The following is a 26716-nucleotide window of genomic DNA, read 5'->3' as shown; positions in this document are numbered from 1 at the left end:
CTGAACTATTTGATAAAAATAGTAAAACTTCTGCCATACTTACTTCTAGAAATTCTCATTCACTTCCTTTTGCTAATATTCTAAGATTTGCTGAAGAGATCTACTCATGTTGTGTTTAATAAGCTAAGCATCTGCTTACTATGACACCTCTGTTTGAAGAGTATTTTTCATTTCACACTCTTTGAGGCAGTCATCCTAACATTAAGCAAAGTAACTTTAAGATTTCTTTTTCTTGGAAAGGCAGATTTGCAGAGAGAAGCAAAGACAGGTCTTCCGATTCGCTAATTCATTCCCTAAATGGCTTCAACGGCTGGAGCTGAGCCGATCCAAAGCCAGGAGCCTGGAGTTTCTTCCAGGTCTCCTACTTAGGTACAGGGCCCCAAAGCTTTGGGCTGTCCTCGACTATTTTCCCAGGCCACAAGCAGGAAGCTGGATGACAGGTGGAATGTGTGGGATGAACCAGCATACACATGGGATGTTGGCACTTGCACGCTAAGGATTAGCCACTTGAGCCATTGTGCCAGTCCCCACAAAGTAACTCTTAAAGTCAAACTGAAGTTGGTCTTTTCTGTTGAAAAAATGAAATTTTTTCTGGTTACCTTTAACATATAGAAGTTCACTGTTTACTGGAACTTCTTTATACCTACATAATTATTTGCATATTTTACATATGACAGTTTTGTTTTCACAGCTGTTTTAGAGAAGTGTTGGTGAAAGTGCCAGACAGCATACTTGGCTTTTTCTTCATATTTTTTTTAGATAAAGGGTAGGAAGAGATGACCACCCCCCATTGTTAAGGCCATTTTGTAAGCACAATCTAATTGTAACTTTCAGTTCTATACTGTACTCTATAAATGGAGGTTAGGTGAAGTAAGATTGTAGGGGGAAAATGTTGAATCAAAACAAGGATATAGAGTATTAAGATTTGAGAAGTGACATTTTTTGCAAATGACACTTGACACATTATTACTTAAGGCTACGTTGAAGGGTGTTTCTGATTCAGACTTTATAGTGTTTTTTTTTTTTTTAAGATTTATTTATTTTTATTACAAAGTCAGATATACAGAGAGGAGGAGAGACAGAGAGGAAGATCCGATGATTCACTCCCCAAGTGAGCCGCAACAGCCGGTGCACGGCGATCCTAAGCCGGGAACCAGTAACCTCCTCCGGGTTTCCCATGCAGGTGCAGGGTCCCAATGCTTTGGGCCATCCTCGACTGCTTTCCCAGGCCACAAGCAGGGAGCTGGATGGGAAGTGGAGCTGCCGGGATTAGAACCAGCGCCCATATGGGATCCTGGCGCTCAAGGCGAGGACTTCAGCCACTAGGCCACGCTGCCGGGCCCATGATTCAGACTTTATAGTGTTTGAATTAAATGTCTGTTACATGTCCTGGAAATACTAAACAGGCAGCAGTTAAGGGGTGGATAAAATGGAGCTTTCTGTTGCATAGGACTAGAAGTTAATGGCACCACATCGGAACCTGGGTTGATACTGGGTGGCAAATCCCCATCCCTAGATACTGGGACCTTTGGGAGGCCAGGTGTGGCTTCCTCTGTTTTCTCTCTCTTTCCCTTACAAGTAAGAAGAAGAAATAGCAACTTTGGAAATAATGATTTCACGCATTTATCCCTAACCTTCAATCCTTCTCACTCTGATCAAGCATATAATTATCATGAGAAATAAAAATTAAAAATGTAAAGCACTAATGGAAAATGCATGCAAAGTCTTTGGACTACTATTTAAAATACACTGTCCACTTTCAAAACTGTTTTGTTTCATGCTTTAAAATTTTAACGCAAAATATAAATGGGTTCTAAGATTTTACGTTTTGGGAGTAAAACTATTGTGCAGGTAGCATGTCAGTGCTGTAGAGGTGCCCTTAATCTTCAGTGGTTTTCAAAGCCCTTAAATGAAGGAACAGAGAGAGGGGTGTGGTTTGAAACTCACCTCGTATCTCACTGAGTAACTTTGAAAGCATATTTTTGAAAGTAGACATCTTAATGCTGAAATTGATTTTACAAATGACTGGTACCTTCATTTTATAGAGGATAATATAGAAATTTTTAAATTTTTTTCCTCCTATTTATAGTGATGCCTTTGACATACAGTATGGGGTAGTGGTTATCCGCCTAAAGGAAGGTCTGGACATATCTCATCTTCCAGGTCAAGGTAAATCTTACTTGAAATAAGTTTTCATTTCGAAAAAATTATGGTGAGAAATTTTCATTCTTAATATGCTGAACATTTTTTGTACTCTCAGTTTTTAGTCATATAATGACCATGTATTATGTCTTGGGATTAGTATATGACATTTTAGAAATAAAGTCAGTGTTTTCCTTCTGTTTGAACCCAAGTGATAATTACTGAATTGTTAACGGAGAAAAAAGTCAGTCTGCAGAAGAAGCTTGAAAGGCAGCATTGGCATTGTTCATTTATTCAGTTCATCAAAGTAGATGACAGAATAATTGTTTAACTAGTTATTAACCATAACACCTCTGTAACAGCTAAAATATATCCACTAGTTTAAATACTGTTGTGTCCACAGAAGAATTACTGTCCTCACAAGAGAAGTCTCCTGGTGCCAAGGATGTGGTCCTCAGTGTGGAGTGTAGCAAAAAGCCGGGATTAGAGCCTTCCAAGCCATCTGGTGAAAAAAGTGTGAAAGGTAATTTCTGTTCAAACAGAAATTCTACTGGTGATGTTTTGCTTTTGGAAGAAATGGTTTTATTTTGTAATTTATGTTAGAAAGTAGTCTGTTCACAAGTGTGGCTTTCAAAAATGGCTGCAAAATGGCTAGCTGTCCAAGATATTATTAAAGTAGAGGATAGAAAAGAAACCTCGCCAGTTACTTGCTAAGAGGTTAGTTGTTTGGTTGAAACATACGTTATATCTGGAATTGGGAGCAAAGCATGGTAACTTAAGAAGAGGAAGCCTCATGAGGATTTCAGAGTGGTTCATGTACAGCTCTCTTGTTTATGAGAATGACTTCCAAATCTTACTGTCCCGCCCTCACTCTCCTGCTCTGTTTAGTCTGGTATCTCCATCTGTCCTATTTCCGGCCGACATGTAACAGTAATACAGTCTGCACTGTAAATCATCTGACTGTATCATTCCTGTTTCCTCGAATTGATAAGCTTGGATAAACCATGTCTCTGTGCAGTTTATCCCTTCCTAGTTACTCAGAAGCATTGTGGTTGCTTTTTATTTTTCCTTTGTACCTTGATTGCTTAGCATAGTAGTAGTTGAAAGTTTAGTTAATACCCAGTTACTGTTTTAGTTGTTTGCAACTTAATGATTTCTGTTTTTTGTTTTGGCTTAAAAGTGTAAACCATTTCTGGTGACTGTTCTAGTTTTCCTCCTTTGTTGGAATTAATGACATACATTTGATTTTTTTTTTTGCATATTTATTTCATTTGTTTTTGTTTATGGTCCTTTTTACTTGCCTAAACAGATCTTTCTATGCAAAGGCTATTAGGCCAAGCTGTGATAGCAAGGGAGGATGTATTGTCCACCAGGCTGCTGTTCTGTGCCACCACACTGCAGGCGTTGTCCGTACATGGGCTCATTGATACGTGTCTATTTTTATAGAATGGGAAACTAGGTCAGTACATTTCCATTCAGCTGTTTAAGTTGGGTACAATCATTTTTAAGTGTCAGAATTTCCATGACATTTCTGAATCATTTTAAAGAAACACAGAAAGAGATGCCATTAAATACCTACTTTACAGGAGCAATAGTATGTAATGTGATAAAATCTAAACACTCATAATTGGGTTGTCATTGGAGGCATAGGGAATTCACATCCATGAAAGTTCCTTACGTGATGTTCTTTTTTGTGTAGCGAGTTCTCAATCAGCATAAATGATGTTAAAAGTCTTGACAGTTAAAACTCGTTCAGTTGCTATAAACTGAACTCGGTACTGATTGTCTTGCCTGTTCAAGCACACGGTGTGCAAGGGGCTAGACGCCCCCCCCCCCCCCCCGCCATGGTGCATACATCGGAGGGCACTGATAAGGCACTAAGGCTCACAGTCGAACAAGCTTAGGAGGTGGATACTGCTGACCTGAGAAAAGGGAGGCAGTAACTCACAAATAGCTCATGCACGCACACACAGCTGGTAGGCAGGACAGAAGCAACATTAGAACCTTGGGAATTGAGTGAAGTGCTCACTGCAGTGTACGCTCTCCCTCCTGACCTTTCTGGGGTTTGCTTGTCATAAACAAGTAAAACACAAGCTTACAATAAGGCAAAAAGGGGAGATTAGGCAAACTGCTAGCCTCAGGAATACTGCGAAAGCTGAAAATGTGAATGGATGGGTTTGTACGTAGATACATGTGTTTGTATCTAGACCTGCTTGAAAAAAATGACATGGTGTTTTATATGAAGCCAAAGACTTCTGTTGCTCATGAAATTACTTAGTATTTTGGGTGGTGATGAATTTTTCCAGTTTCTCAAACACTGTTTCTAATATTTTCAGTCATTGGTGTAGTGACGCCTTAGCATGTCTAAAGTGTGTATATGTTGTCAGCAACACCAGTTTTTAGTTTCATACTTCCACTGCTCAATCTGTATAGTCCTAGACCCATTCAGCTGATCTCAGCTTGGAAAGTGTAAAAAGTTGTCATGATTGTTTATTCTTCGGTAATTAGAAGTAAAATTTGGAGGCAGGTGCTAATTCTTCACAGTATAATTCTATAGTTTTTAGTGCAGAAAAGTCAGTGTTGGTTATTCCTCATGGACTGTTGTCATACGGATTGGTTTATAAATGTACTTTATTTACATCTTCATTATTTTATTACTATAAAAGCAATTAACTTATATTTTGTGTTTCTTAAACATAATCTAGATGAGGAAGAGGATGGCAAGACTCCAACTCAACCACTGTTGAAAAAAGGCAGGCATTTTTCATCGTTTTATTTTAATCCCCTTTCATGCTGTTAATTCTTTAACCCCAACTTTATTATTTTTCTGTTTTTTTTTTTAACCTTAATTTCTATTTCCATGGTGAGGTGATGTTAGAGTTATCTATTACAAAAATCATCATAAGCTCTACTAAAAAATTCTTATAATTCTGAAAACAATGTTGAAATACTCAAACTCTACAAGCTTTTTTTTTTTTTTTTTTTTTTTTCCGGTCTTCTTAAACGTCAGCTGCATGGTTTAAGATGAGAAGTCCGGGCACTGAAATCACTTTATTTCCAGTGTCACTTGCATTCTTTACCATCAGTTATGCCAAGCCAAGTCCTCAATTTTGATACTAATATCTTTTTTCATTTTAAAAATTACACTATTTCTCACAGTCGTGCTGCGTTTGGGAGATACACAGTCATGTCAACGTACATGAATTTTGTGAGAAGGAGATAGAGGTGAGAGTTACGGAGCAGTGTGGTTTGGTAGCCATATTTCATCGTGCGAAACCATTTGTCATGTGTGCATACATCACGGCAGCATGAACAGTGCAGAAGGGCCCACATTCCCCTGTGGGGGTCTCTGCTTCTAACTGTCAGTGAAGGAGTTCCTGTCGTCCTTTGCCTGTGCAGAGTCACTGCTGGCTTTGTTTACAAACGGGAACTCACTTGGTGTGTTGTCTTTGTAAACCTGCAGCAAATGGGTACCCTTCCCAAGATTTCCCACCATCTTTCTGTGGTTCAGAGAAAGATGTGGTAGCTCCGCCTTTAGATCTGCACGTCACGTATCGAGAGGCCAGCGCCTAGGGAATGGAGGGCCCTCTTCCTGGCCCGGGGACTGCGGCGGTGTCCTCGGTTCCCATGTGGCAGGTAGATGCTAATCTGTTGGTAAAAGGATTTTTGAGTTTTAAGTTGAGAAATTGGATTACAGAAGAAAATTTTTCTCTCACTACATGAACTTTGTGCAGGAAGCCCAAAACGGTTTTTCAGAAAACAAAATCCAAAAGATCTCTCTATACGAATTTTTTTATTGGTATTTATGACTCTTAACCTTTAGTCAGAATATTTCAGTATATTAGAGAATAGGCAAAATCATTCAAATGCATTTACTAAGTATCTACATGTAGCCATTTTAAAATTAGAGTTCAAAGTGTATGGTGGATGCTGTATGTTACTATCAACATTATAAATGTATTTGATTTTGATGGTGATCTCCCTTGTATTTCACCGCATTCTTCAGAGTCCAAAGGCCCTGTTGTGCCTCTCAGTGTCGCTGACCAGAAGCTGCTGGAAGCTAGCACACAATTTCAGAAAAAACAAGGAAAGAACACTATTGATGTCTGGTGGCTTTTTGATGATGGAGGTAAAGTTACTGTGTCTTCATAATGTAAGATTTGCTCAAGTTGTGTAAAATCTGACACTAATTGTTTATATCCATAAAATCCATGTAGGTTTTGCCAGAATTTCTAGATCAAAAAGGGTTACTTTTAAAATGAGACATAATGCTCAGTTGTCTGTACTATGTTCTTCAGTGTGGAAATTGAGTTTCCTCCTGGAGCTTCGTGATCGTAGGTGCTCTGTTTTCATAGTAAGTTTCAGGTGTGTTTTGGGGGGCTGCAGGTCGAGCTGCTGCTCACAGGACTGTGCTTCCAACCTGTGGGGATGGTGGTTCATCCACTGAAATACCACTAACCCAGTTATATGCTAAGTGTGGATGTGAGGATTTCCCAGTCCACTCATTTCCTTGTTTATTGTAAAGAAAAGGTCTGTCCTGATGAAACTGCCTGCGAAAGTTGTGGGAAAATTGGTTCAAAATCCCTAATTTGATATTAATATTATTAATTGTACTTATTAACTCTTTCATAGTCATTATCAATATTGTTATTGTCTCACCTTTAGCCAGTGAAAACCCCTTGGTCTCGCTTCTGTACCTTTTGTCTTGCCCTAATCATTTTTCAGGTTTTCCCAGGTTAGTTTTGTATTTTCTGTACAGCAGCTATGGAAACAGTGCTTTGCAAGGAGCTCTAAAGATTTGGGTGTCCCTGACCCAGGGCTCCTCAGTGGACACAGCTAGGAAGTGTGTATTTGCAGGTAGAAACGATTGAGCAGTGTCCATCCAGGTCTTGTCTTTGCTGGGCTCCCTTTAGGTTCCCTGACGGTTCTTTCTTCTGCCCTTCCCATTTGTTACCAGGCTACCCAGTGCTGCCTAAACCTGCTTTCAGACAATAACATTTTTGATGTGGAAGTTAGTGTTTAGTGAATGATTCATTATGTTCTTACAATCCAGGTTTGACTTTATTGATACCTTACCTTCTGACTACCAAAAAGAAGTGGAAAGACTGTAAGATCAGAGTATTCATTGGTGGAAAAATAAACAGAATAGACCACGATCGGAGAGCGTAAGTTGATCTATATTCTAAGGGACTTCACTGTTAGATAGCATTGATAGGGTAAAAAGCAGACTGTGCAGAAAAAGTTGAATTATGTTGATCTGTTCCACACCGACAATCCTAGCTCAGTAACCTCATTCTTCATGGTTATACCTAACATGTTAGTATTTTAGGAAGTCTTTATTTAACATATTGGGACCTTGGTGTGTGGGGGTGGGGGGAAGTACACCGAAATTACATACTCAGGAGTGAGGGGATCTTTGGTTCTCCCTGTGCTGCCCAGGTTCTATTGCTTGCTTGTCTTTGAGCGTCTGTGTACATTTTGTCCACGTTGCTGTCTGGTTTTACTAGCTGATTGCTGATTTCTCTAATTTCTTAGTCCCAAAAGGCCCTAACTGTCAGAGGATGCTTCTGTAATTGCCCTCAACTTACCGACAGTTTAGGTTTTCACACCTCTGCTTTCTTGTTTTTAATTTATTTATTTGAAAGGCAGAGTTACTAGCAGAAAGGGGAGCTTCTTTGCTGCTAGTTTATTCCCCCAAAAGACCACAGCAGCCAGGGTGGAGCCAGAAGCCTGGGAGCCCTACCTGGGGCCCAGGCACTTGGGCTGCTTTGCTCTGCTGCTTTCCAGGTCCAGTCGCAGGGCACTGCAGTGGAAGAGCGGCCAGGACTCACTGGCATGTAACGATGGCCTGCCTCGGCGCTCCTGGCAGCAACTCCTAAGCTGCCTCTCACGCCTGCTCTTCAGCCCTCTCCATGCAGGCCCCCCATTGAACTCCTGACTATATACTCTCTGCACATTTTGGCTTGTGTTAAATCTGAGTTTGTGTTTATTAATCATGTTCAGCATGTTATATAGCATGCACTCACTAGAAATTGGAGTTGATCATTTCAAACATGCATTAAGCAAGAAATCTTAGCAGTGGAAAAAATAATGAAGTCTGTAGTTCATCTGTTTTCTGATGTCCTGCATACAGTTAGTTTTCTCATCAGTGCGTCAGTTTTTCTGTTGTTGGCCACCTATTGCATACCCCAAAGAAAGGAGTTTGCTTACTAAGATGTCAGCCTTTTCCATGTTTCTCCGTATCACCCGTCCTCTCCTAAAGGCTGAGAACTTCATCTGTGCTCAGCGTAGTCTTCAGTGTGCCCTGGGATGTCTCACCTGCCTTCAGGTAGCAAGCACTCCTTCATGGAACAATTCTCCAAGATGTCTTGAGTGTTAGGCTTTGTGGAGAAGAGGTGGTTCTGACTTTGTATGCTCTCCCTGGCTCCTGGCTCTTTACTTGCTGCTAATTCAGACCTGGAGTGGTGTTAATGATGGAACAAGAGACCAGTTTCCAAGCTTCCTACATGGAGGCCTGAGTGCCCAGCCCAGCCCTGTGATGGCAGAGAGGGGAATAAACGATGAACCAGCAGATGGAGTTCGCAACTTAAAAAAAAAAACAAAAACTGCTATCTCAATGAAAACTGAAGAATTCGATTTTTGAAGTTGGAATTTTTATTGGAAAATCAGATTTAGAGAAAGAAAGCTCTTCCATCAGCTGATTCACTCTCCCAGTGGCCGCAATGGCCAGAACTGAGCCGATCCAAAGCCAGGAGCTTCTTCCAGGTCTCCCACACAGGTGCAGGGTCGCAAGGCTTTGGGCCATCCTCGACTGCTGTCCCCGGCCACAAGCAGGGAGCTGGATGGGAAGAGGGACTGCTGGGATTAGAAGCGGTGCCCATATGGGATCCTGGCACATGCAAGGCCACTAGGCTACCGTGCTAGGCCCCGAGACACCAGTTTTTAATCCATGTAGTTTGACTAAAAGTTGCCTTAAAAATTGGCATTCACATTCTTTGGTTTTTTTTCTGTCCTCTTATTACTAGATTGTAACTAGGGGTCAGCATTATGACAAAGCTGTGCTTGCTTCGGCAGCACATATACTGAAAAAATAGCATTATGGCAAAGCAGGTAAAGTTTGCACCAGCTAAGCTACCACCCTTTATTACAGCACCCATCTAGGGATGCTGAAATTCTGATCCAGGTCCCAGCTGATGGCCTGGGTAAGTACACATACCCCTGTACCTACATGGGAGAGCTGGAAGAAGCTTCTGGCTTGGGCCTGGTTGTTGACAGCTATCTGTGGAGTAAAGCCATGGATAGAACCTCTCTCTGTAACCCTCACATTCAAGCAGTCAGTGTGTCTGAGATCATCTGATGTCAGACTTCCCAGGTAGCCTTAACGATCAGGGCTGGGCCAGGCTAAAGCCAGAGGCGTTTTGCAGTTTTTCACTGTGGGTACAGGGGCCCGAGGACTTTGGCCATTTCATCCAGATTTGCCGGCTAGCAGCAGGGAGCTGGATCTGAAGTGGAGCAGCTGGGCCTCAGGCTAGGATGCCAGTGATGTGATGTAAAAGGTAAAGCTGCCACGTGCAACAGTAGCATTCAGTAAAGGAACTAAGTTGGACAGTAGTTTCTACTTTGGAAATTTTGAAGTCTCAAAATTAGACTTTGGCTGTAAATATGGTTTTATCCTGATGAAGCAGGAAAGTTCTCGGTGCATGCTTCCTGTAGCTAAGTGCTGTCCATTTTTGTTCCAGGATGGCAACTTTGCTGAGCAAGTTCCGGATTGACTTCTCCGATATTATGGTGTTGGGAGACATCAACACCAAACCAAACAAGGAAAAGTGAGTGTTGCGATGCTGTCTGTGTGTGGGGAGCGCAGCCCAGGGCGCTAAGGTGCTCACACAGCCTGCTTTTTACCACCGAGTTATAAGGACTGTCATAGTACATTTCACTGCCTGTATGGTATCAGGCTCAAAAAGCTACATGTTTATCTTTCCAGATCTTTCGAACATTATGGTTAATATTTCTATACTTTAAAAAATGCATAGTACTTTATACTCACTGTGCTTTGCAATAGAACACCAAAGCTTCTTAATTGCCGCTAACCAGCTTCTCCCAAACTTGCAGAAAGTTGTAAGTGATCTGCTTTCTACTCTAGCATGGCTAGCACACTAGTGGGTGGTAGATTCTGAAGCATTTCTAAATCATTTTAGTTGTCACACAAACCTGAGTTTTGGAAATTCTTAAAACCATCATTCTTAAAACTAAATGATTCTTGGGCCCAGCGGCGAGGCCTAGCGGCTGGAGTCCTCGCCTTGAATGCCCCAGGATCCCATATGGGCGCCGGTTCTAATCCCAGCAGCTCCACTTCCCATCCAGCTCCCTGCTTGTGGCCTGGGAAAGCAGTCAAGGACGGCCCAATGCGTTGGGACCGTGCACCCGCGTGGGAGACCCGGAAGAGGTTCCTGGTTCCTGGCTTCGGATCGGCGTGCACCGGCTATTGCGGCTCACTTGGGGAGTGAATCATGGGACGGAAGATCTTCCTCTCTGTCTCTCCTCCTCTCTGTATATCTGACTTTGTAAAAAAAAAAAAAAAAAAATGTCTTTAAAAAAAAAAAACTAATTCTTTTAAAATGTCCCTGCTCCCCCAGCAAACATGCAACCGCGCCATCCTCGCTGCACATCCCATTGCATTTCACTGTTTTTATTGCTAAAATAGGGGAATTAAGAATTTTGCTTCAGAATTCTAACAGACGTTTGGCATAGTCTATGGTGCCACTCATTCCCGGTTCATACTGCTGAAATCTGTGGGCCTGTCTCTATCCCTGCATCTCATCCCTCTCTAGACCACAGCAGTGGGCACCGCACTCAGCCCCTCAGCCTCCTCGTCCCCTGGCACATAGAGTGATTTTCAACAATTGTGTATGTCATAAGGGTGGGATAAAAATGTTTTTGTAGATATTACATAATATTCGTGAAAAATGCAAAACGTCTTGTTTAGCTGTCAATGCAATTTTTAAGCAGATATTTACATAACTCAAACATCATAAATCTTACTGATGAAACTATTTTTCTGGATTTTTCAGGAATGTATAGGAGGGAGATATCAATCTTATACACCATGGACTCAGAAAATGCATGTCACATGCTAAAATTGTAGAGATAAAGTTCAACATTTTTTATTCGTTTTCCCAAAGTGACTATTTCTCATGCTTGAAAACATGATTTACAATCTTTTTTCTTAACAATAACATAGAACAAATACAGCATCAAAATTGATTTTGATTCAGTTGCAAAGGAAAAAGATAAATAAATTCCTAGTATAATTAGCCTAATGAAGACTTATTTTTAATAAGACAGAAGGAAAAATACCAAGTTAACTTCCCAACTATAATTAGGTCTTCTGCAGTGGAGTGAATGCCTTAGATCGAGGTGCACTCTTCACGTATTTTCTCAAGGCAGAGTTGAGCTGTCTAATATAACCTATCCACAGGCAACTTTTGAATAGTTGAAATATAACTGGTCCAAGGTGAGTTGTCTGGTCTTGGTCTGGTCTTGGTCTGGTCTTGGTCTGGTCTTGGTCTGGTCTTGGTCTGGTCTTGGTCTGGTCTTGGTCTGGTCTTGGTCTGGTCTTGGTCTGGTCTTGGTCTGGTCTTGGTCTGGTCTTGGTCTGGTCTTGGTCTGGTCTTGGTCTGGTCTTGGTCTGGTCTTGGTCTGGTCTTGGTCTGGTCTTGGTCTGGTCTTGGTCTGGTCTTGGTCTGGTCTTGGTCTGGTCTTGGTCTGGTCTTGGTCTGGTCTTGGTCTGGTCTTGGTCTGGTCTTGGTCTGGTCTTGGTCTGGTCTTGGTCTGGTCTTGGTCTGGTCTTGGTCTGGTCTTGGTCTGGTCTTGGTCTGGTCTTGGTCTGGTCTTGGTCTGGTCTTGGTCTGGTCTTGGTCTGGTCTTGGTCTGGTCTTGGTCTGGTCTTGGTCTGGTCTTGGTCTGGTCTTGGTCTGGTCTTGGTCTGGTCTTGGTCTGGTCTTGGTCTGGTCTTGGTCTGGTCTTGGTCTGGTCTTGGTCTGGTCTTGGTCTGGTCTTGGTCTGGTCTTGGTCTGGTCTTGGTCTGGTCTTGGTCTGGTCTTGGTCTGGTCTTGGTCTGGTCTTGGTCTGGTCTTGGTCTGGTCTTGGTCTGGTCTTGGTCTGGTCTTGGTCTGGTCTTGGTCTGGTCTTGGTCTGGTCTTGGTCTGGTCTTGGTCTGGTCTTGGTCTGGTCTTGGTCTGGTCTTGGTCTGGTCTTGGTCTGGTCTTGGTCTGGTCTTGGTCTGGTCTTGGTCTGGTCTTGGTCTGGTCTTGGTCTGGTCTTGGTCTGGTCTTGGTCTGGTCTTGGTCTGGTCTTGGTCTGGTCTTGGTCTGGTCTTGGTCTGGTCTTGGTCTGGTCTTGGTCTGGTCTTGGTCTGGTCTTGGTCTGGTCTTGGTCTGGTCTTGGTCTGGTCTTGGTCTGGTCTTGGTCTGGTCTTGGTCTGGTCTTGGTCTGGTCTTGGTCTGGTCTTGGTCTGGTCTTGGTCTGGTCTTGGTCTGGTCTTGGTCTGGTCTTGGTCTGGTCTTGGTCTGGTCTTGGTCTGGTCTTGGTCTGGTCTTGGTCTGGTCTTGGTCTGGTCTTGGTCTGGTCTTGGTCTGGTCTTGGTCTGGTCTTGGTCTGGTCTTGGTCTGGTCTTGGTCTGGTCTTGGTCTGGTCTTGGTCTGGTCTTGGTCTGGTCTTGGTCTGGTCTTGGTCTGGTCTTGGTCTGGTCTTGGTCTGGTCTTGGTCTGGTCTTGGTCTGGTCTTGGTCTGGTCTTGGTCTGGTCTTGGTCTGGTCTTGGTCTGGTCTTGGTCTGGTCTTGGTCTGGTCTTGGTCTGGTCTTGGTCTGGTCTTGGTCTGGTCTTGGTCTGGTCTTGGTCTGGTCTTGGTCTGGTCTTGGTCTGGTCTTGGTCTGGTCTTGGTCTGGTCTTGGTCTGGTCTTGGTCTGGTCTTGGTCTGGTCTTGGTCTGGTCTTGGTCTGGTCTTGGTCTGGTCTTGGTCTGGTCTTGGTCTGGTCTTGGTCTGGTCTTGGTCTGGTCTTGGTCTGGTCTTGGTCTGGTCTTGGTCTGGTCTTGGTCTGGTCTTGGTCTGGTCTTGGTCTGGTCTTGGTCTGGTCTTGGTCTGGTCTTGGTCTGGTCTTGGTCTGGTCTTGGTCTGGTCTTGGTCTGGTCTTGGTCTGGTCTTGGTCTGGTCTTGGTCTGGTCTTGGTCTGGTCTTGGTCTGGTCTTGGTCTGGTCTTGGTCTGGTCTTGGTCTGGTCTTGGTCTGGTCTTGGTCTGGTCTTGGTCTGGTCTTGGTCTGGTCTTGGTCTGGTCTTGGTCTGGTCTTGGTCTGGTCTTGGTCTGGTCTTGGTCTGGTCTTGGTCTGGTCTTGGTCTGGTCTTGGTCTGGTCTTGGTCTGGTCTTGGTCTGGTCTTGGTCTGGTCTTGGTCTGGTCTTGGTCTGGTCTTGGTCTGGTCTTGGTCTGGTCTTGGTCTGGTCTTGGTCTGGTCTTGGTCTGGTCTTGGTCTGGTCTTGGTCTGGTCTTGGTCTGGTCTTGGTCTGGTCTTGGTCTGGTCTTGGTCTGGTCTTGGTCTGGTCTTGGTCTGGTCTTGGTCTGGTCTTGGTCTGGTCTTGGTCTGGTCTTGGTCTGGTCTTGGTCTGGTCTTGGTCTGGTCTTGGTCTGGTCTTGGTCTGGTCTTGGTCTGGTCTTGGTCTGGTCTTGGTCTGGTCTTGGTCTGGTCTTGGTCTGGTCTTGGTCTGGTCTTGGTCTGGTCTTGGTCTGGTCTTGGTCTGGTCTTGGTCTGGTCTTGGTCTGGTCTTGGTCTGGTCTTGGTCTGGTCTTGGTCTGGTCTTGGTCTGGTCTTGGTCTGGTCTTGGTCTGGTCTTGGTCTGGTCTTGGTCTGGTCTTGGTCTGGTCTTGGTCTGGTCTTGGTCTGGTCTTGGTCTGGTCTTGGTCTGGTCTTGGTCTGGTCTTGGTCTGGTCTTGGTCTGGTCTTGGTCTGGTCTTGGTCTGGTCTTGGTCTGGTCTTGGTCTGGTCTTGGTCTGGTCTTGGTCTGGTCTTGGTCTGGTCTTGGTCTGGTCTTGGTCTGGTCTTGGTCTGGTCTTGGTCTGGTCTTGGTCTGGTCTTGGTCTGGTCTTGGTCTGGTCTTGGTCTGGTCTTGGTCTGGTCTTGGTCTGGTCTTGGTCTGGTCTTGGTCTGGTCTTGGTCTGGTCTTGGTCTGGTCTTGGTCTGGTCTTGGTCTGGTCTTGGTCTGGTCTTGGTCTGGTCTTGGTCTGGTCTTGGTCTTGGTCTTGGTCTTGGTCTTGGTCTTGGTCTTGGTCTTGGTCTTGGTCTTGGTCTTGGTCTTGGTCTTGGTCTTGGTCTTGGTCTTGGTCTTGGTCTTGGTCTTGGTCTTGGTCTTGGTCTTGGTCTTGGTCTTGGTCTTGGTCTTGGTCTCTTGGTCTTGGTCTTGGTCTTGGTCTTGGTCTTGGTCTTGGTCTTGGTCTTGGTCTTGGTCTTGGTCTTGGTCTTGGTCTTGGTCTTGGTCTTGGTCTTGGTCTTGGTCTTGTCTTGTCTTGTCTTGTCTTGTCTTGTCTTGTCTTGTCTTGGTCTTGGTCTTGGTCTTGGTCTTGGTCTTGGTCTTGGTCTTGTCTTGTCTTGTCTTGTCTTGTCTTGTCTTGTCTTGTCTTGTCTTGTCTTGTCTTGTCTTGTCTTGTCTTGTCTTGTCTTGTCTTGTCTTGTCTTGTCTTGTCTTGTCTTGTCTTGTCTTGTCTTGTCTTGTCTTGTCTTGTCTTGTCTTGTCTTGTCTTGTCTTGTCTTGTCTTGTCTTGTCTTGTCTTGTCTTGTCTTGTCTTGTCTTGTCTTGTCTTGTCTTGTCTTGTCTTGTCTTGTCTTGTCTTGTCTTGTCTTGTCTTGTCTTGTCTTGTCTTGTCTTGTCTTGTCTTGTCTTGTCTTGTCTTGTCTTGTCTTGTCTTGTCTTGTCTTGTCTTGTCTTGTCTTGTCTTGTCTTGTCTTGTCTTGTCTTGTCTTGTCTTGTCTTGTCTTGTCTTGTCTTGTCTTGTCTTGTCTTGTCTTGTCTTGTCTTGTCTTGTCTTGTCTTGTCTTGTCTTGTCTTGTCTTGTCTTGTCTTGTCTTGTCTTGTCTTGTCTTGTCTTGTCTTGTCTTGTCTTGTCTTGTCTTGTCTTGTCTTGTCTTGTCTTGTCTTGTCTTGTCTTGTCTTGTCTTGTCTTGTCTTGTCTTGTCTTGTCTTGTCTTGTCTTGTCTTGTCTTGTCTTGTCTTGTCTTGTCTTGTCTTGTCTTGTCTTGTCTTGTCTTGTCTTGTCTTGTCTTGTCTTGTCTTGTCTTGTCTTGTCTTGTCTTGTCTTGTCTTGTCTTGTCTTGTCTTGTCTTGTCTTGTCTTGTCTTGTCTTGTCTTGTCTTGTCTTGTCTTGTCTTGTCTTGTCTTGTCTTGTCTTGTCTTGTCTTGTCTTGTCTTGTCTTGTCTTGTCTTGTCTTGTCTTGTCTTGTCTTGTCTTGTCTTGTCTTGTCTTGTCTTGTCTTGTCTTGTCTTGTCTTGTCTTGTCTTGTCTTGTCTTGTCTTGTCTTGTCTTGTCTTGTCTTGTCTTGTCTTGTCTTGTCTTGTCTTGTCTTGTCTTGTCTTGTCTTGTCTTGTCTTGTCTTGTCTTGTCTTGTCTTGTCTTGTCTTGTCTTGTCTTGTCTTGTCTTGTCTTGTCTTGTCTTGTCTTGTCTTGTCTTGTCTTGTCTTGTCTTGTCTTGTCTTGTCTTGTCTTGTCTTGTCTTGTCTTGTCTTGTCTTGTCTTGTCTTGTCTTGTCTTGTCTTGTCTTGTCTTGTCTTGTCTTGTCTTGTCTTGTCTTGTCTTGTCTTGTCTTGTCTTGTCTTGTCTTGTCTTGTCTTGTCTTGTCTTGTCTTGTCTTGTCTTGTCTTGTCTTGTCTTGTCTTGTCTTGTCTTGTCTTGTCTTGTCTTGTCTTGTCTTGTCTTGTCTTGTCTTGTCTTGTCTTGTCTTGTCTTGTCTTGTCTTGTCTTGTCTTGTCTTGTCTTGTCTTGTCTTGTCTTGTCTTGTCTTGTCTTGTCTTGTCTTGTCTTGTCTTGTCTTGTCTTGTCTTGTCTTGTCTTGTCTTGTCTTGTCTTGTCTTGTCTTGTCTTGTCTTGTCTTGTCTTGTCTTGTCTTGTCTTGTCTTGTCTTGTCTTGTCTTGTCTTGTCTTGTCTTGTCTTGTCTTGTCTTGTCTTGTCTTGTCTTGTCTTGTCTTGTCTTGTCTTGTCTTGTCTTGTCTTGTCTTGTCTTGTCTTGTCTTGTCTTGTCTTGTCTTGTCTTGTCTTGTCTTGTCTTGTCTTGTCTTGTCTTGTCTTGTCTTGTCTTGTCTTGTCTTGTCTTGTCTTGTCTTGTCTTGTCTTGTCTTGTCTTGTCTTGTCTTGTCTTGTCTTGTCTTGTCTTGTCTTGTCTTGTCTTGTCTTGTCTTGTCTTGTCTTGTCTTGTCTTGTCTTGTCTTGTCTTGTCTTGTCTTGTCTTGTCTTGTCTTGTCTTGTCTTGTCTTGTCTTGTCTTGTCTTGTCTTGTCTTGTCTTGTCTTGTCTTGTCTTGTCTTGTCTTGTCTTGTCTTGTCTTGTCTTGTCTTGTCTTGTCTTGTCTTGTCTTGTCTTGTCTTGTCTTGTCTTGTCTTGTCTTGTCTTGTCTTGTCTTGTCTTGTCTTGTCTTGTCTTGTCTTGTCTTGTCTTGTCTTGTCTTGTCTTGTCTTGTCTTGTCTTGTCTTGTCTTGTCTTGTCTTGTCTTGTCTTGTCTTGTCTTGTCTTGTCTTGTCTTGTCTTGTCTTGTCTTGTCTTGTCTTGTCTTGTCTTGTCTTGTCTTGTCTTGTCTTGTCTTGTCTTGTCTTGTCTTGTCTTGTCTTGTCTTGTCTTGTCTTGTCTTGTCTTGTCTTGTCTTGTCTTGTCTTGTCTTGTCTTGTCTTGTCTTGTCTTGTCTTGTCTTGTCTTGTCTTGTCTTGTCTTGTCTTGTCTTGTCTTGTCTTGTCTTGTCTTGTCTTGTCTTGTCTTGTCTTGTCTTGTCTTGTCTTGTCTTGTCTTGTCTTGTCTTGTCTTGTCTTGTCTTGTCTTGTCTTGTCTTGTCTTGTCTTGTCTTGTCTTGTCTTGTCTTGTCTTGTCTTGTCTTGTCTTGTCTTGTCTTGTCTTGTCTTGTCTTGTCTTGTCTTGTCTTGTCTTGTCTTGTCTTGTCTTGTCTTGTCTTGTCTTGTCTTGTCTTGTCTTGTCTTGTCTTGTCTTGTCTTGTCTTGTCTTGTCTTGTCTTGTCTTGTCTTGTCTTGTCTTGTCTTGTCTTGTCTTGTCTTGTCTTGTCTTGTCTTGTCTTGTCTTGTCTTGTCTTGTCTTGTCTTGTCTTGTCTTGTCTTGTCTTGTCTTGTCTTGTCTTGTCTTGTCTTGTCTTGTCTTGTCTTGTCTTGTCTTGTCTTGTCTTGTCTTGTCTTGTCTTGTCTTGTCTTGTCTTGTCTTGTCTTGTCTTGTCTTGTCTTGTCTTGTCTTGTCTTGTCTTGTCTTGTCTTGTCTTGTCTTGTCTTGTCTTGTCTTGTCTTGTCTTGTCTTGTCTTGTCTTGTCTTGTCTTGTCTTGTCTTGTCTTGTCTTGTCTTGTCTTGTCTTGTCTTGTCTTGTCTTGTCTTGTCTTGTCTTGTCTTGTCTTGTCTTGTCTTGTCTTGTCTTGTCTTGTCTTGTCTTGTCTTGTCTTGTCTTGTCTTGTCTTGTCTTGTCTTGTCTTGTCTTGTCTTGTCTTGTCTTGTCTTGTCTTGTCTTGTCTTGTCTTGTCTTGTCTTGTCTTGTCTTGTCTTGTCTTGTCTTGTCTTGTCTTGTCTTGTCTTGTCTTGTCTTGTCTTGTCTTGTCTTGTCTTGTCTTGTCTTGTCTTGTCTTGTCTTGTCTTGTCTTGTCTTGTCTTGTCTTGTCTTGTCTTGTCTTGTCTTGTCTTGTCTTGTCTTGTCTTGTCTTGTCTTGTCTTGTCTTGTCTTGTCTTGTCTTGTCTTGTCTTGTCTTGTCTTGTCTTGTCTTGTCTTGTCTTGTCTTGTCTTGTCTTGTCTTGTCTTGTCTTGTCTTGTCTTGTCTTGTCTTGTCTTGTCTTGTCTTGTCTTGTCTTGTCTTGTCTTGTCTTGTCTTGTCTTGTCTTGTCTTGTCTTGTCTTGTCTTGTCTTGTCTTGTCTTGTCTTGTCTTGTCTTGTCTTGTCTTGTCTTGTCTTGTCTTGTCTTGTCTTGTCTTGTCTTGTCTTGTCTTGTCTTGTCTTGTCTTGTCTTGTCTTGTCTTGTCTTGTCTTGTCTTGTCTTGTCTTGTCTTGTCTTGTCTTGTCTTGTCTTGTCTTGTCTTGTCTTGTCTTGTCTTGTCTTGTCTTGTCTTGTCTTGTCTTGTCTTGTCTTGTCTTGTCTTGTCTTGTCTTGTCTTGTCTTGTCTTGTCTTGTCTTGTCTTGTCTTGTCTTGTCTTGTCTTGTCTTGTCTTGTCTTGTCTTGTCTTGTCTTGTCTTGTCTTGTCTTGTCTTGTCTTGTCTTGTCTTGTCTTGTCTTGTCTTGTCTTGTCTTGTCTTGTCTTGTCTTGTCTTGTCTTGTCTTGTCTTGTCTTGTCTTGTCTTGTCTTGTCTTGTCTTGTCTTGTCTTGTCTTGTCTTGTCTTGTCTTGTCTTGTCTTGTCTTGTCTTGTCTTGTCTTGTCTTGTCTTGTCTTGTCTTGTCTTGTCTTGTCTTGTCTTGTCTTGTCTTGTCTTGTCTTGTCTTGTCTTGTCTTGTCTTGTCTTGTCTTGTCTTGTCTTGTCTTGTCTTGTCTTGTCTTGTCTTGTCTTGTCTTGTCTTGTCTTGTCTTGTCTTGTCTTGTCTTGTCTTGTCTTGTCTTGTCTTGTCTTGTCTTGTCTTGTCTTGTCTTGTCTTGTCTTGTCTTGTCTTGTCTTGTCTTGTCTTGTCTTGTCTTGTCTTGTCTTGTCTTGTCTTGTCTTGTCTTGTCTTGTCTTGTCTTGTCTTGTCTTGTCTTGTCTTGTCTTGTCTTGTCTTGTCTTGTCTTGTCTTGTCTTGTCTTGTCTTGTCTTGTCTTGTCTTGTCTTGTCTTGTCTTGTCTTGTCTTGTCTTGTCTTGTCTTGTCTTGTCTTGTCTTGTCTTGTCTTGTCTTGTCTTGTCTTGTCTTGTCTTGTCTTGTCTTGTCTTGTCTTGTCTTGTCTTGTCTTGTCTTGTCTTGTCTTGTCTTGTCTTGTCTTGTCTTGTCTTGTCTTGTCTTGTCTTGTCTTGTCTTGTCTTGTCTTGTCTTGTCTTGTCTTGTCTTGTCTTGTCTTGTCTTGTCTTGTCTTGTCTTGTCTTGTCTTGTCTTGTCTTGTCTTGTCTTGTCTTGTCTTGTCTTGTCTTGTCTTGTCTTGTCTTGTCTTGTCTTGTCTTGTCTTGTCTTGTCTTGTCTTGTCTTGTCTTGTCTTGTCTTGTCTTGTCTTGTCTTGTCTTGTCTTGTCTTGTCTTGTCTTGTCTTGTCTTGTCTTGTCTTGTCTTGTCTTGTCTTGTCTTGTCTTGTCTTGTCTTGTCTTGTCTTGTCTTGTCTTGTCTTGTCTTGTCTTGTCTTGTCTTGTCTTGTCTTGATTACATTCTGCAAAAAAAACCTTCACACAAGCAAAATATTAACTTGAGGGACACGAACATATGACCTAAGAGGTCTGCTTTAGGAATTAAACCTCTCATTTTTTATTTCTTTTAAGTATTGCAGCTTTTGATGAAATGATTGAGCCATACAGACTTCATGAAGATGATAAAGAACAAGACATTGCAGATAAAATGAAAGAAGATGAACCCTGGCGAATAACTGATAATGAACTTGAACTGTATAAAACTAAGGTATTCTTTTTTCTTCAGTCTTTTTTGTCATTAACAAAAATGGCAGTTCTAACAGAGGAAAACTACATTTTGTGATGACAGAAGCTACTTGCATTGACATATGCAGACAGTGAAAAGCGTATGTTTATTACACCAAAATTCATTCTGGTTCCTTTTTCTCAAAATAATCCAGGAATGACTTTTTCCTGTTTCTTTTCAGACATACCGGCAGATCAGGTTAAATGAGCTACTGAAGGAGCATTCAAGCACAGCCAATATCATTGTCATGTAAGTACTTACTGGTACTAGCAAAGTTTCCTGTGCTGTTCATTTTGTGGTAATCTCCTCTAGCTTTCTATCCCATGTACATCCATATACTGATGTAATGACTTAGTGCTTATAAAGAACTATTCTCCATGACATTGAATAAGTCACACCAGCTGCAGAATTGTTTTGCGCTTGAATTACTTTTCTCCTAAGCATCACTCACTTTGGGGACATACCTGTATCTTCATGTAAGGGCTCAGGTGGACTGTGATAGGTCCCTGTTGCAAGGATGCTTGCTTCTCCCCAGAAGCTGGCCTCGAGCAGGACAAAAGTGCTGATCCTACTTCTAGTTTCTAGCAAGGAATCAGTGATTCCAGGCTTCTGAGTTTCTGTTTTATCAGGAGAAACAAAGAACTTATCTATTCCCCTGGGCAGACTATGCAAGGCACAGTTCAAGCCCTCCTGCGGGCTTTGTCCCTGCCCTCTCTCTGCTTATGAACTGTAACCCTGTTACTCCTCTGAATTGTGCTACCTTGGGTCTCCCCTCCTGGAGCTGTGGCTGGAGGTTTCTGACTTAAATTTTGTTTTGTTCTCTCTGTTCTTGGGGGTGAATTTCACATGAAAAGAACAAGGCACTCTCTTCTGGTCTCACACCAAAGAATAATTTTGTGGCAGGCAACTTCACATAAGATTTGTTAACAATGGAAACCTCCCATGCAGGTACCTGGAGTGGGGAGGCTTCAAGAGACAAAAGACCAAGAAAATGGTGCAAGTGGTGTCTTTTAAGCACAGTTCAGGTCAGCAGAACAATCAAGAAGGCAGGGACTCAGCCACAAATGTAATCCTGCTTGATAAAAAGCCACAGCAACTAGGGGGACTGGTAACTTCTTGATATATTAGAAACTCACAAGATTGGGAAGGCACTTTTGTGCTAACACTTTCCCTTGGGCAGAAGCAAGCTTAAAGAGACTGGGGCAATGAGGAAAGGGGGCAGAGAGCTGACCTTGAATGCCTGTTATCCCCTCTGTCACCTTCCTCCTGGCTGAGTGGACCCTAACACCAAGTAGGGATATGTGGGGACAACACACAACTGCTCTGGCTGCTTCCTGCTGAAAGGGGGCATTGTTGGGGTACTAGAGTAAGGTTGACTGGCAGAACTCAGATTTCCTTAGAGGTGTGGTCTCAGGTCACCCCTGGAACTGGAAGGCTTCTTTGTTCAGTCCTAGATTAACAAGGTAGAAGGCAATTATAATCTCTTCCAATTTACAGTTTAAAAGGGCTCAAGTAAAATCCTCAATGTGTAATACTTGATAAATTAAAATACGTCAGACATTTGAACTCTAACAAACTATTGAAGTTACTTGAATTCTGAAAGTGCTAAGGCAATTTTCTAATTCAGGTAGGAGATTGGTAAAACCAGGTAAAAAATCACTGAAGGGTAGCAAAGCCTCGGAGTCTGAAGAAATGCATGTAGCCTAGAAGATAAAGTACAGTCCCTAACACTTTGTTATACGACATACACAACTCACTGCAGATGGCAACAGTGTAACTCCACAGTTCTGGTGCTTTAGCAACATTTCACAGATGCGTATACACCTGAAGGCAGTTAGGAGCAAGCCGTGAAGTAGCTTCATACTTCTCACAACTTACAGTGACATTTGCCAAACAGAGGAGTAAACCCCAAGAATTGATCAGGCACAGAAGACATGAAGTCCTGAGAGGGAGCCCAGCCAGTGATCCCGTGGTCCAGTGTGAGCAGTTCAGTTGGCTCCACTTGCCCCTGGATGCTCCAGGAACTTCTGGATTTCTTTCAGAGGGAGGCATATAACAAGCCTTCATCTGAGCTAATTTGGAGTTCAGGAAACACCACTGAAGTAGTTGTAGCCTAACAGAAAAGGGGACCCAAAGCCACAGTAAAGAACAGAGAACAGTTGCTGTTCTCTGTCCAGAAGCAAGTTTTTACGCTTTCCTTCCACTAGGAGGACCACCCAGGACTCCTGGGTGCTGACCCAATGTGTCACCGGAGCCTGGGATGGAGATCCCTAGGAAATGGCTGACCCCGGAGTTCTCAGCCTTTCAGGGGAGTCACATCTCCAGCGAGCTCTGCTGGGTTGAAGTTAGGCACGTGACCTTGCAGGTCTTTGACAGTCCGCCAGTGCACTGCAAGTGCAGCAGAAGCCCCCGGAGAGCTCCCTGCTGCTCTCAGGTCCCAGTGCTAGTCCCTGGAGCCCTGTCTGTCGGTTATAACTCACCTGTTCTGCAGAGATGGGGCCTGTGGAGTATTGATTAGAAGGTGGGGGTTTCCTGTGCCCCTGATCAGTCAGCGATTTGCTAAGGTCATGCAAGCCAAAAGATACTGTGTTCGTTTAGCAATCGTACTTTATGAACTTTTTTATGTACAACTCAATTAAAATAGATCTCTTGGCAACTTATGCCACAAACAATATGTCCTTGCCTTAAAGGACAGGACAATAAAGCGCTTTCAGTAATAGCTCCATAAAGTCTTTAAATACTTTTGCAATTAGCATCAGCCATTTAGATTACATCCTGTTCTTTGTTAACCATACATTCTCAGTTAAAACCTGTCTTTTCCTGTTACACTGTAGATTTATCTGCTTACAGAGCTCCCCCAGAGTACTGAATATAAGTCTGAGTTCTTTGGAGCTAGAGGATGCAACATCCATGGTTAGAATTAGAAGTTAATAATCAACAAGAGGTATCTTTTTCCACACAGTGCTTTGTAAACATCTCTGCTTTTTAGACCGCTGGACCATTTTCATTAAGGTAACAACACTAAAAGGTCATTAGACTTTTGTAACTGCAACATTTCCAGCAATGTTCTATAGTATTACAACTTAAAATTCAGTACTTCTCATCTTGACCGTATCTGCAGTATCTCAACGGATGTTGTCTACAAGATGAGAGATGCATCCCTTGTTATCTCCAGGGGGCCTCAGCTGGAAAATATCAAAGTATTTGCAGCTGTGGAGTTTCTGAATGCCTGTCAAGGATGCCAGGAAGGCTCAGGCATAGGAAAAAAAGTACATCTTTAAACTCAGCTGCTTTTACGCAGTAAGAACCTAGTGAGATAGCAAATGCAAAGATTACTTTAATAGGATATAAAAACTATGTGATTTGTCACCAAAATGAAAATGTAAGTCTTAGAGAATTAGCATAGTTATCCCATAACTTGGAACAGTTTTACAGTGTTAAAATACTTCCTAACCAGTAAATACTGGCACTACGTATGTTAAAAACTATCAATTGAGTCTCATCCTTTCTGAGTTCCAGGCATCCAAATGCAAGTCTAGCTTTAAGAGACGTGGTGTATGACTTTGAAGAATTACTTGAGGCCCCAATCAGTTGAGTAAAATGAAATACACTTTAGCCAACATTTTAACAAACACTGTGGGCCAGATCAGATGAATTAAGGTGATCATTAAAAATAGATAATGTCTTTCAAACCTCAATAATGGCAACAGATCTCCTACGACATATGAAAGCTCTCATTTCCTGTCACTTCCTGTAGCACAGAACATTGATTCAGTACCTGAACCCATTACTCATAATGATAAAATACACCATGAGATGGAGAGGCACAGAATCATATTCCTACAACCAAGAGCCAAAGGAAAAAGCTAGTATTAAGTACAGAGACGGGAACAAATGTGCCCAAGTTAGGGGTTAAGGCCTTCAACCTTTCTCTGGTTTAGGATGGGAAACAGGTCTGGCCAGTGATACTCACGTATTCCCTTCCTTTCTGGACATAGACAAAGAACAAGCTTCCGTCTCCTGCTGGATATTCCTGAGTGTCCCTACAAGTGTGCAGCCAAGAGACCCTAGCTAAAAACAAGACAGAACAGGGAAGGGAGAAGGTAGAGTCCAGAAAGGACATTGTATGGTCCACCCTATGGGAGGGCCAGTGCAGCAGTGAGCCTATCTGCTTGAGTCCATTTAGACTCTCCATCCCCGAGCTTGGAAGCAAGCTCTGCAGTAGAGCAGAAAAATATGGAGTGTTTTTGTTTAAGCTCTGCCTGATCAAACATATTTATCCTTGCTGCTGAAAGAAAAGAGCTGTAACAATTCAGCAATGAGCCTTCCTATCAAGAATCTTAGCCAAAGTGTTGAGTTTGAGCAAGGGTGCCAGTTCTTGCTACTGCCTAGGTTGATGACTAGGGTGGGTGCAGGGATGAAGAAGTATAGGGGAATAAAGATGCTCCACAGTAAGCGTCCTCAGGGATGTGGGCCACAGCACCTGACCAAGGCAACACAACAAGAGACCCAAGAAGGAAGAAGTTACTGGTGACCTGCCTTCGTAAGTACAGGCCCCATGGGGATCGATCTTAGGATGGAAAGGCAACCTGTCTGTAAAAGAACTGAAGCTCTAACACACAGTGAGATACGTGGCAAATACTGACCAGTTTGACTAGGAGTCCAGATTGGTAGGAACTGAGATTGTAGCAGTGCAAGAGGAGGACGACTTGTCAGGGTCTGGGGCAGACTGGGGATTCGCTGAGGCACACAGCCTCTGCCCAAACTATGCCCAGTTTCTCCAGCAAATTGATCAATGTGGAAGGAAGAACAGATTGTAGATTTGGAGCTGTCCTGTCTTGGGGTCAGATCGTGAAGCCCTCTGAGAGATGCCAGAGTGTGGCTCCAACCTGAATCCCACAATTAAAGACCTTCAAGAGTCTGAACACCAGAAGAGAGCCACTCGGCTTACTCATCATCCACCAAAATGATCCAGCGTGGCTGGAGTCAAACGCAAACTGGATCCAAGTCATGTTGGAGTTCATTGCAAGCCACAGCATCAGAAGTGGGCAGGGAATTTCACATGAAAGCAACCTCGACTCTTGCCTCACACCCAAGAATTTTCATGTGCACATTTAGCCTATAAAGCAAGACTTACTATAGACAAACACCTCCCACACAGCATCAGAAGGAGGCCAGCCTTCAAGAGGAAAGACCCCAGTTTTGGTGTTAAGAGTATGTGTAGTGGCCTGCCTCTGTTACCTGAGCTCTGATGGGCTCAGGCATGGGGCTCGTGTCCTTAACTGTAGGCCTGCAGAACCAGGGCACGTAATGCCAGCTGAAGACCAAGTACTAGTAAAAGACGTGAAGACCTTAGAAACCTCCCTTGATGGACTGCCATGCACAAACAGCAGTTCATTGGTTTTATGTTTCATTAATCTGTGTTTAAAGCTTTGATTTCTGCGCCCAGTGGCGTGGCCTAGCGGCTAAAGTCCTCGCCTTGAAGGCCCTGGGATCCCATATGGGCGCCGGTTCTAATCCCGGCAACTCCACTTCCCATCCGGCTCCCTGCTTGGGGCCTGGGAGAGCAGTCGAGGACGGCCCAAAGCTTTGGGACCCTGCACCCACGTGGGAGACCTGGAGGAGGTTCCTGGTTCCCGGCATCAGATCGGTGCACACCGGCCCATTGCGGCTCACTTGGGGAGTGAACCATCGGACGGGGGATCTTCCTCTCTGTCTCTCCTCCTCTGTGTATATCTGGCTGTAATAAAATGAATAAATCTCTAAAAAAAAAAAAAAAAAAAAAAAAAAAAAAAGCTTTGATTTCTGAATTCCTTCGTTATTCCAGCAGGGAAAATCTCAGATTTACTGTTAGCTACCAAGTAAATTACCATGTGTAGAAGTTTTTATTTGCGATTCTTAGAGGGGATTTAAAAAAAATCTTTCATGGAGACTAAAAACTAAAAGTACTTCCCATTATGTACAGCATGTAATTATTGATTTGATTTGTTACTCTATACACCACTGTCTCCCTTTTCTTTCTGGTGCCAGGAGTCTGCCAGTTGCCCGCAAAGGTGCTGTGTCCAGTGCCCTCTACATGGCCTGGCTGGAAGCCCTGTCCAAAGACCTGCCGCCCATCCTCCTTGTCCGTGGGAATCATCAGAGTGTCCTTACCTTCTATTCCTAAGCGTGCCACACAGCGGACAGCCCGAGGGAAGGAACGGAACTCTTCAGCGACACGTTCACATCCTGGTGGCAAACAGTGACTTTTCAATTTCACTATTTCTTTGATTTGATAGCACACAGAGAAGTAGCTCCATTGACGAGTGGATAGAGACTTCAGTTCTGGTCACTTCCATATCTCAATGTTCATGAACAATGATTCTTTGTGGCTGAGCTCAAGTTCATGAGAGTAAAGTTTTCCTTTGCTACTTGAATAGCAATAAAGTGTGTTTTTTTTTTTTTTGATTGACAAAATGACTACAAAAAAGCCTTTAGCCTTGAGGTGCCTTCTGAAATTAACCAAATTTCATCCACATATGCTCTTTTATAAATTTATAGAATGTCAAACCTTGCCTTCCGCTGTTTTATTTCCCATCCTTGCCACCTTAAAATGGACACTGCTTCCAACCTTCATTGTCCAGATAGTGTTGAGTAGTGTATGTTTTCTAGAATTTTTGTAAACCTATCTATTGCACAGTAAAGGTAAGATTTAGGGCAGGTAAATGACAACTAGGGGAGAGAATCAAAAGGTGACCTGACAGTTAGGTTTAG

At 43.1% G+C, this 26716-nt stretch overlaps 1 protein-coding gene across 1 annotated transcript in view; it reads left to right on the top strand.

The window, feature by feature from the left end:
• Positions 1-26379, top strand: part of SLC12A2 (solute carrier family 12 member 2) — an 85847-nt gene extending 59468 nt beyond the window's left edge. The window contains exons 19-27 of the mRNA XM_058677330.1: positions 2090-2169; positions 2546-2665; positions 4848-4895; positions 6149-6271; positions 7196-7307; positions 9882-9968; positions 19810-19945; positions 20145-20212; positions 25994-26379. Of these exons, the coding sequence (XP_058533313.1) occupies positions 2090-2169; positions 2546-2665; positions 4848-4895; positions 6149-6271; positions 7196-7307; positions 9882-9968; positions 19810-19945; positions 20145-20212; positions 25994-26129 (910 nt within the window). The 3' untranslated portion in view covers positions 26130-26379. The remainder of the gene's footprint in view (positions 1-2089; positions 2170-2545; positions 2666-4847; positions 4896-6148; positions 6272-7195; positions 7308-9881; positions 9969-19809; positions 19946-20144; positions 20213-25993) is intronic.
• Positions 26380-26716: the final 337 nt, after the last annotated feature.

Source organism: Ochotona princeps, chromosome 19 (assembly GCF_030435755.1).
Source record: "Ochotona princeps isolate mOchPri1 chromosome 19, mOchPri1.hap1, whole genome shotgun sequence".
Lineage (NCBI taxonomy): Eukaryota > Metazoa > Chordata > Mammalia > Lagomorpha > Ochotonidae > Ochotona > Ochotona princeps.
This window is presented reverse-complemented; position numbering and strand designations above follow the sequence as displayed.